The following is an 11,262-nucleotide window of genomic DNA, read 5'->3' on the forward strand; positions in this document are numbered from 1 at the left end:
ATCCATCCATTTTCTTGATCAATGGTCAAGATTAGTTTAAGTTATATTAGAAAATTAAAATAAATAAATAAATAAAAATTTATTTTATAATCCCTAAAAAGACAAAATGGTAACTTTGGTAATGATAATATTAATGGAAACCATATCATGTATATCGTAATATTAATGAAACAAAATCAATTTTAAAATAATATATTAATTTTATGCTCAAATATTATAAAAAATCAACATCCATCATTAAAATAAATCAACAATAAAAATAAAACACACTATAATCTATTTAACGTAATGAAACCTTTTGAATAATAATAATAATAATTTACTACTACATTTCATGAACGAAATGGTTTCACAATTTCATCAATACACAAATCAACATAATGCTAGATAAGATATTTATCATTTTCATGTTATTGGTAGATGGATCTGTTTCAATCTAATTATGAAATTGTTTTACTGTTCGCTAATTACACAACATTTTCTTAACAATTATGAAATGATTTCACTTTTGTTATGCACCCATTTCATCGGCAAAATTTTTTCAATCCGAACACGTATCATAGCGTCAATGCATTTACCATTACAAGCTTTGTTAACCATTAAGTGAACAAAATCATCAAAAAAAAAAAATATATAAAAAATGAAACAATTTCATCAATAATTGTTGATAAGAAAACAAGATTATCCAAGAATATTATATTGCGCAACCAGTTCATCCCCAAAGGTTTCATAAAATAAGCTCCTCAATGAACGTTTTCATGAAACAATCTGCATACGTTTCATTGTATTATTTTTCATTTTTTCATTAAATTAGTGCCCTTTTTTGTAATACAACATATTATGTATCCTATTAAATTATGCACGATTTAATGAATTTTTTTTTTGCTATCTAAACATGAATCTGTTTTACTAATATTTATATTTTTTACCGGTTCATGAATCTCTGTTACGATCTGTTACTGATTTCGTGGATCAGTAACAGATAAGTTTTTGATCTTCATATTCTTACTACTTATAAACCTATAAAACAAATAACCATATTTAATTTTTAAAATACTAAATTAAATAAACATTTAAATATTATCATTTATAACATTTTCTTTATTACATTTACTTAATTAAGATCTATTAATAACCTTCATATTTAATCAAAACAAAGTAAATGACAATTCAACCCTTAATGATTAAAATTAAATAAAAATAGAAATTTTCTTATTGGTCGAAATCGGTTTACACGGTTTCTAAGAATTAGGCGGTTTTGAACCAATCCTGCCTCTCTCTCTCTCTCTCTCTCAATATATATATATATATATAGAGAGAGAGAGAGAGAGAGAGAGAGTAAATTACAAATGCAAACTCAATTTTCATTGTAAACATGATGATTGGTCTTGGACCTCCATTTTTATTTGATCCAACAACTCACATTAAATATAGTTTTTTAATTAAAATTATTAATTAATGTGAATAGATGTAAAAAAAGCATTTAATTTCAATTCACCTATCTTTTTTCACCTTTTATTTTCTTTTTTAATTAAATTTTTTTACATCCTTAAAAGTTCAAATAAATCATCTTAAAAATTACCAATATTTTAATCAAACGAATTACATAAAAAAAAAAAGCAAAAATTTCTTGCTCTTTGATTTGACATCCATCTCGATATATTTTTCATTTTAACCGTTTTCATTTATGAAGTTCAAATGAGTACAATGAATATTTATGAAGTTCAAATGAGTACAATAGCTCGACTTCGTATGTCTGTAACTCGACATCACCTTCTTCAACACTTTCTCTAACGTAGTAAGGCTTCACGTTCTTCCTCACTGTAACCCAACACACATCAAGACCGATTGAGAATCCGTTGAGACCGAGCGAGAACCTATCAAGACTGCTCGAGAACCGATCGGGAATGGTTGAGAATCCATTCATTGACTTAGTATGTGCTTATATGTGTTAAACCATAACCTACCACCTTCATTTTCCATCGAGAACTTATCAATTGATTTATTATTTGTTTGTATGTAAAACCATACACTATCACTTTCATATTTTATTGAGAGTGATCGGGATTCTATCAAGACCAATCAAGAACACATCGAGATCGATCGACACCAATCGAGACTAATCAAGAACTCATCCATTGATTTGGTGTGTGTTTGTTTGTGTAAAACCATAACCTACCACTTTTAACTTTTATTGAGATGGATCGGAAATCTAGCGAGATGAATCGAAAACTCGTCTAGATCAATTAAGAACCCAATAAAGAAAAAGAAAGAAAAACTAAAGTATGTAGAGTTGAAACTATAATATATTCATGATGAATATTATGATGAAAATTAATATTTATGACAAATATGATACTAGTATAAATATTAGAGAGTTATTGTGTACACGTCATCATACATAAATATTTATGATAAATATTATGTATGTTCATGATGAATGTTACAGTGAAAATGTATATTCATGGACGTCATATTGATGTATGAATGTTGAAAAATTGTTATATACACGTGAACATATATAATTATTCATGATGAATAGTATGTATCATATTGATGTATGAATACTAAAGAATTATTGTATACACGTGAACACACAAACACACACATACATACATATATATATATATATATATATATATTCATGATGAATGTTATAAAGAAAATGTATATTCATGATGAATGTCATAGTGATATATGAATACTGAAGATTTGTTTAATACACGTGAAAAATACATAACTATTCATGATAAATGTTATAGTAAGTTGTATATTCATGATGAATATCATACTAATTATAAATATTAAATAGTTGTTGTAAACATATGTACATGCATAAATATTCATAATGATATTACACATATATACTATTTGACGTTGACATAAGCTTTTTACACACCCACAATCTTAGTAATCAGGACCAAAAACAAGTATACAATTAGTCTTAATATCGTTTTTCAAGTAATAAAGTGGTACAAGTACCAAGTATCGTGCATAGGGATCAAACTAAAAGCTTAATAAAAGCAGAACAAAAGAAATGATTTCAGATGAGGGTTTTGAAGACTTTGATTGAAGTAAGTTAACACTGAGTTATAATAATAAAGTAAGCAAGGGTGTAATACTTTTTGATGAGACTTAAACACAAATTTCAACAGACCAATGTTGTAGCAATGCTACAGCATACAGTGGCCATAACTAGTTCCACCATCTATTTTGAGAGTAAGACTCGAGTTTTAAAAACATTCTCGTTAACTTACCCGAATTGTACCGTACGTAAATAACGGTCGTTAATTGTTAAGGGGTTAAAACAGCCAAACTCTTAAACTTTTAATAATTATATATATATATATATATATATATAAAGTTAAAAGAAAAAAAAATAAAAACAAACCATCCATCGGCTTCTTCTTCATTCTTCTTCATCTTCATCACCGCCTCATCTCTCTTTCTCATTTTTTTTGTTCTCTCTAAGATATTTCTCAAATCGTTTGAAGCAATCGAAGTAACGATTATATATTCGGAATCCACTCTTCGAACCCTTCATAAAGGTATAAATTTCATTCACTTTTATTACAATGTTTACGTTAGCATTTTTTTAGACCGGTTTATAAACTATGTTATGTCTAAGTTTACGGTTTGATACTGTTAAAAGTATGATATATTTCATGTTTAGAATKCTAGGATWGGTTAAATTGATGTAGAAATAAAAAGGGTAGATTACGGTTTCATTATGGTTAGATTTGGTGTAAATGTTTAACGGCACACCAATTGTTCGATAAAATGCCGCAAAGAGTAAAATTGCATGATTAAGCTTAGGTTAGCGACCATTGGACTTGTTTTACTGTTTAGTATGTTGAAACATGTTTATAGCACGTAAATGTAGCGAATCATGGAATTTAGATTATAAAAGTTAGTCGGGAATTGCGGAATTGGATTTTACCGACTATGCAGGTCCATACTTTGATAGTGTATAACTTACAAACCGTAAACCGGAATAAGCTCATATTTTGCATTTAGAAAGACCTTAATGAATACTACAACTTTCATGTATGGTCGAAAATCCAGTTATGATTTTAAGTGGCTCGAAACAGTGTGTTTTCGAGGCTGTTTGCAATGTATTTAGAATTGATCTGCTGATTTGTAATATTCGTATAAAATAGATGGATAATCCAAATGAGGTGATTCNTAAATTGATGTAGAAATAAAAAGGGTAGATTACGGTTTCATTATGGTTAGATTTGGTGTAAATGTTTAACGGCACACCAATTGTTCGATAAAATGTCGAAAAGAGTAAAATTGCATGAATAAGCTTAGGTTAGCAACCATTGGACTTGTTTTACTGTTTAGTATGTTGAAACATGTTTATATCACGTAAATGTAGCGAATCATGAAATTTGGATTATAAAAGTTAGTCGGGAATTGCGGAATCGGATTTTACCGACTATGCAGGTCCATACTTTGATAATGTATAACTTACAAACCGTAAACCGGAATAAGCTCATATTTTTCAGTTAGAAAGCCCTTAATGAATACTACAACTTTCATGGTCGAAAATCCAGTTATGACTTTAAGTGGCTCGAAACAGTGTGTTTTCGGGGCTGTTTGCAATGTATTTAGGATTGATMWGCTGWTTTGTAATATTCGTATAAAATAGATGGATAATCCAAATGAGGTGATTCGAAAACCAGTAGTTTCATCGTATATAATACTACATCTTTCATTTAGATAGTATTTTCTGTACTGATCTCTAAGTAGGGTAAAAATGCTCCCGAAAATGAGGGTTAAAAGCTATTAAAAGTCGAAACGAATTTATATGAAGCTAAGTGTTGAATCGATTTCTCAATGCGTATCCGGCTGTCATATTTGAAGTTTAAGTTGTTTATAAACATGTAGGACCAAAGTAATTTATTAGTAGAATTAAGATATGATTTTACGTCGTTTAAGTAATAATTGATTTGCGCATTCCTTAGGCACGCGAGCAAGTCGAACTTTACCGTGAATCTCGTTTGATCGTGCTTTACTTCTCTATTCCRCTTAAGGTACGGATTTCACTTTCTTTGACTCTTGGGCAACTAGTTGTTGTAGTTGACCCTTCATAACGGTGGTTCACCACTTTGTGATTGATCGCTTAAAAGTGGTCAATAAATTACGTACTTATAAATTATATATATATATATATATATATATAAACCCTTGAACCTTTATCGTGAACTCTTGAATCTTTATCGTGAACACTTGATTTTTTCAGTTCGTTGAATTATATGTTTGAGTCTTTCAATTTTGTTAAATTGATTGTCATATTTTGAAGTAGTTTCGAGTTTTATGAAGTACTTTGAATGTTGACTTTTTATGAACGNAACTCTTGAATCTTTATCGTGAACACTTGATTTTTTCAGTTCGTTGAATTATATGTTTGAGTCTTTCAATTTTGTTAAATTGATTGTCATATTTTGAAGTAGTTTCGAGTTTTATGAAGTACTTTGAATGTTGACTTTTTATGAACGTCATTCGGGTAGTGACACATGTTTAGTTTTATTGGTTTTCAGAACAACCCAATTAATGGACGCATTATTTGGGATGCCTTCTATGGCGGCTTTGTAGTCATGGCGTCCTGTAGGTGAACTCGGTCCACAAGGTTAGGCCCAATAGTGGCTTACGTGAACCTACCTTGTGGACTAGGCCGATTTTATTGGCTCCAGGACGGATGGATCGATCCTAGGATTACCCACAATGTGACCGTGGTTAAATTCACGGGGGACTCGGGGTGTGTGCCCGCACGCCGGCCCGATAGTTCGTGTAGTTTGGCCACCCCACGAACACTACAGGAATCGACGGATTGTGTTTAAATGATTTTTTGAAATAAGAACTGTGAAACGTCTTGATTTTCTATGAATTCAGTTTCATTGATTTTTAAGTCTTCCGCTTTATTATCGATGTTACGTATTATTATTTCAAGTTTATATACAATCTGTTCACTGAGCCCTGTGCTCAGCCGTGTTCTTGTTTCTTGACACGGCAGGTTCCAAGTGATTTTGATAAGGGATGGGACGTGAGATCGAGCGTTTGACTTTTTGGAGTTGGTAAATTCGTTGGTAGATGTATAATATTCTAAGCTTATAAATAGTTGATAGAATGTAATATTTTGGATTGTAAAGCATGTTTTAGAAGTTAATCTACGTTTGGAGTTTATTAGTAGCTCTGCAATGTTTGTGTCTTAGAATTAAGTCCCGTTAGTGACACCGCCCGTTCCAGACCACGGGGATGGGGGATGTTACAAGTGTGGTATCAGAGCATAGGTTTTGACTTGTAGATAAAGTAAGCTTGACCTGTGAGAAATGGGTAGACATAAGAACGGGTATACTAGATTCTAATTCTATCTACCGTTTTTCTAATCCATAACTGTTTTGAATTCTGATTTTCATGTTGTTTTATTTTAGAATGTCGAGACGTGGTCGCCCATGCAAATCCAGATCTCAACCTGAAGGTAACCCAAATCCCAACCCCAATCCAATGGAGGGTGGAAGTGAACCCAATATTGCTGATGTGGTCCGTCAGACCATGTCAAGTCTAATGCCTACATATCTGCAGCAGGCTATTCAGGCTATGCAACAAGCAGCGCATGATCTTCCTTCAAACCCAAATCCTGTTCCTACACCAAATACTGGAAATCCTGCATCCAGTTCGGGTAACCCAACGGGTGAAATATATACATGGCTTGAAAGGTTTAACAAACAAAAACCTCAGTCTTTCTCAACTGCCATAGATTCTGTGGATGCCGAACACTGGATTCAACACATAGAAAAGATTTTTAATGTCTTAGATGTTCCATATCAGTATCGGGTCCGTTTGGCTACTTATATGTTTGAGAAAGAAGCCAATAACTGGTGGGAATCTTGTATCCAAACTGATCCATCTGTTAAAGTATTGTCTTGGAATAATTTCAAAGAATTTTTCTTCAAACAATACTTTACCTCGGCTGATCGTGATGCCTATGTGCGGGAATATGCTACTCTCCAGCAAGGCGAGGAAGAAACAGTTGCTGACTATATGGCACGGTTTCTTAAATTTTCTCGTTTTGCTGGAAATACTGCAGGGACTCAAGTCTAACAAGCTGACAAATTTAAATGGACTTTGAACTCGAGGTATAAAGATCGCCTCTTGAATCATCCTTTTCATATCGTTACTGAAGTGGCCGACGTAGCAAAGAATATTGATCGGTCACGACAACAATGGTTAAATTCACGCGTTGACAATAAGAAACGCGGATCTGAATCTTTCTCCCGAAGCAACCCTCGTTTTGTAAAATCAAAGTCGAGCAGTGATACTAAAAAAGGCTCGAATCTATCCACGCCACGACTTCCAGTGTTGTCTAGCAATGGGAGTCAAAATGTTTCTGGCCCTGTTATTAATTGTGATCGATGCAATCTTCGACATCGACCGAGTCCGTGTTTAAAGATGACCGGTTCCTGTTTCAATTGTCGAGAACAAGGTCATATGGCAAAAGATTGTCCTAAAGCTCGGATCCAAACTGACAAAGGGAAAGGTAAACAACCAAGTACTAGTGGACGAGTCTTTGCATTACCTGGCAGCAAATCTCAAGCGGGTATGATTTCGGGTCATGTTAAATTAATTGATTTATCTGTTTATGTTTTGTTTAATACTGGTGCGACACACTCAATTGTTTCTGAACAATTAGAATCCCGATTAAAACCGTATGAGCAAACCACTGAATTTCCAGTGTCAATATCTACTCCAATGGGTGGTTCAATTTGTGTGCTAACTCGTTTTTCCAACTGTCCGTTGCTTATTGGGGACTGYATACGAGAGGTCACTCTACTTCCAATGCATATGTCCTACTTCGATTTAATATTGGGTATGGACTGGTTGTCACGCCACCGGACAACAATAGACTGTAATACCAAACAAATTATGTTTGGGGATATAGACAACCTAGAAGCAATCTTCCAAGGAGGTACTCCAAAAGAAGATGTTAGTGCAGTAGTCTCTATTACTGTGAAACAATATACGTGGCAAAAAAATGAAAGTTTTCTTGCTGCTCTACAAGATCCCGAACATGTAATTCCTACTTCTGCATCCATACATGTTGTTTCTGAATATCTTGATGTGTTCCCTGATGATTTACCGGGTATACCACCGGTACGAGAAGTCGAATTTACTATCGACCTAGTCCCGGGAGCTTCTCCTATATCCAAGGCTCCCTACTGAATGTCTCCAACTGAAATGAAAGAGCTTAAAACTCAACTCGATGATCTATTGAAGAAAGGTTTAATTCGATCCAGTGTTTGACCCTGGGGAGCTCCAGTTCTTTTCGTTAAAAAGAAAGACGGTACGATGCGTCTTTGTGTCGATTATCGGGAACTTAATAAAGTAACTATTCGTAACAAGTATCCGTTGCCAAGAATCGATGATCTGTTCGATCAATTACAAGGGGCACGATACTTTTCCAAAATTGATCTTCGGTCCGGGTACCATCAACTTCGTATCCAAGATTGTGATATTCTGAAAACAACATTTAGAACTCGCTATGGGCACTACGAATTCTTAGTAATGCCTTTCAGGCTAACTAATGCTCCAGCGGTCTTTATGGATCTTATGAATCAAGTTTTCAAATATTATCTCGATGAGTTTGTTATTGTGTTTATTGACGACATCTTGATTTACTCGAATTCAAGAAAGCAACATGATCAACATCTTCAAATTGTTTTGGAGACTCTTCGAACAAAAGGTTTGTACGCAAAACTTTCCAAATGTGAATTTTGGCTCGATCAAGTGTCTTTTCCCGGACATGTAATCTCTGCCGAAGGTGTCAAAGTCGATCCGGTGAAAATTAAAACCGTCACTAATTGGTCACGACCTACGAACGTATCTGAAGTTCGTGGTTTTCTGGGTCTAGCTGGTTATTACAGACGATTCGTTGAAGGTTTCTCTAAAATATCGCTACCTTTGACCCGATTACTTCGAAAAGGAGTCAAATTCAATTGGGGTTCTGAACAAGAATCTAGTTTTGAGGAATTGAAGCATCGATTGGTTACCGCACCTATTCTTGTATTGCCATCTGGCACTGGTGGGTTTCAAGTTTATAGTGATGCTTCAAAGAAAGGTCTCGGTTGTGTTCTTATGCAACACGGAAAAGTGATCGCATATGCTTCTCGTCAATTAAAGCCTTATGAGATCAATTATCCGACTCATGATCTCGAATTGGCTGTAGTGATCTTTGCACTCAAGATCTGGCGTCACTATTTGTACGGTGAGACCTGTGAAGTTTTCACTGACCATAAAAGCCTCAAATACATCTTTACTCAAAAAGAGTTAAATATGCGTCAACGAAGGTGGCTTGAACTTTTGAAAGATTACGATGTTCGGATACAGTATCATCCGGGCAAAGCTAATGTAGTCGCTGACGCTTTAAGCCGTAAAGCTGTGGAACAAGTTTCTTCTTTAATTGTTTCTACAGAGTTGGCTTTGGAAATCAAACGGTTCGGACTAGAAATCTATCCGAGTTCGCAAACAGAAATTCTATCGAATCTAATGGTAGAATCGACTATAATATCTCGGATCAATGAAGCCCAGCAAAATGATAGTGAATTATGGGCAAATTTCCAACAGGCACAAGAAAATTCTAGTTCAGAGTTCAGAATTGATGATGATCACGTGTTGTGGTTTCGGGATCGTCTTTGTGTTCCGAATAACTCGGAGCTTAGAGATCTAATTCTAACCGAAGCTCATAACTCTTTGTTTTCGGTTCATCCTGGCACAACAAAAATGTATCGTGATTTAAGGAACCATTTCTGGTGGATTGGAATGAAGCGAGATATCGCTGACTTTGTAACTCGTTGTCTCACTTGTCAACAAGTTCAAATTGAACATCAACGTTCGGGTGGTGTTCTCCAATCGTTGAACATTCTAGTATGGAAATCGGAGCACATAACTATGGATTTTGTAGTTGGATTATCCCGTACGATCTTGAAACACGATGCAATCTGGGTAGTGGTAGACCGACTGACAAAATCGGCTCATTTTCTTCCTGTCCGACAAACTTGGTCAATTGATAAGCTGACCGAAGTTTTCTAACGTGAGATTGTACGTCTTCATGGCACACCTGTATTGATTACCTCCGATCGAGACCCACGTTTTACATCTCRATTTTGGGAAGGTTTACATAAAGCTTGGGGCACACGTTTGAATTTTAGTACAGCCTTTCATCCGCAAAYTGATGGGCAATCTGAACGTACAATTCAAACATTGGAGGATATGCTCCGAGCATGTGCGTTGGAATGGCATGGAAGTTGGGATAACTACTTGTATCTAATCGAGTTACTACCGAGAAGGTCAAAATTGAACGTCAAATGATGAAAGAGGCTCAGGCTCGTTAAAAGAGCTACGCCGACAAGCGACGACGACCTATCGAGTTCCAATCGGGTGATAAAGTCTTTTTGAAAGTTTCACCAACTCGTGGTATTAGACGTTTCGGTCTCAAAGGGAAGCTCAGCCCGAGATATATTGGTCCTTTTGAAATTATGGGAAGGGTTGAAGCTGTGGCCTACAGGTTAGCTCTACCGCCACAATTGTCCCACGTACATAATGTGTTCCATGTCTCTTCGTTGCGAGGATACAACTATAATCCCCTACACGTCATTGAATATCCTTTGGACCATATAGAGCCTGATCTATCTTATCGTGAGGAGCCTGAGGCAATTCTTGATTGCGATGAGAGAGGTACACGAAAGAGAGTGATTCCTTTTGTAAAAGTTCTTTGGAAGAATCACTCGGAACGTGAGGCGACGTGGGAAATTGAAGAACATATGCGGCGGGAGTACCCAGAATTCTTAAACTGATGTAAGTTCCCTATCTCTAAATTCGATTTCAGGGACGAAATCTCCTTTTAGGGGGGGGGGAGGGGAGAATTGTAAGACTCGAGTTTTAAAAACATTATCGTTAACTTACCTGAATTGTACCGTACGTAAATAACGGTCGTTAGTTGTTAAGGGGTTAAAACCGCCAAACTCTTAAACTTTTAATAATTATATATATATATATATATATATATATATATATATATATAAAGTTAAAAGAAAAAAAAATAAAAACAAACCATCCATCGGCTTCTTCTTCATTCTTCTTCATCTTTATCACCGCCTCATCTCTCTCTCATTTTTTTTGTTCTCTCTAAGATATTTCTCAAATCGTTTGAAGCAATCGAAGTAACGATTATATATTCGGAATCCACTCTTCGAACCCTTC

At 34.8% G+C, this 11,262-nt stretch overlaps 1 protein-coding gene across 1 annotated transcript; it reads left to right on the forward strand.

The window, feature by feature from the left end:
- Positions 1–7,494: 7,494 nt before the first annotated feature.
- On the forward strand, positions 7,495–8,226 carry LOC112501660. The gene has a single exon (XM_025105355.1). It carries the CDS (start codon positions 7,495–7,497, stop codon positions 8,224–8,226), a length of 732 nt encoding a protein of 243 aa, XP_024961123.1.
- The last annotated feature ends 3,036 nt before the right edge of the window (positions 8,227–11,262 follow it).

This window comes from Cynara cardunculus, unplaced genomic scaffold (genome assembly GCF_001531365.2).
Source record: "Cynara cardunculus var. scolymus isolate 2C unplaced genomic scaffold, CcrdV1 Un_Scaffold_407, whole genome shotgun sequence".
Classification (NCBI taxonomy): domain Eukaryota; kingdom Viridiplantae; phylum Streptophyta; class Magnoliopsida; order Asterales; family Asteraceae; genus Cynara; species Cynara cardunculus.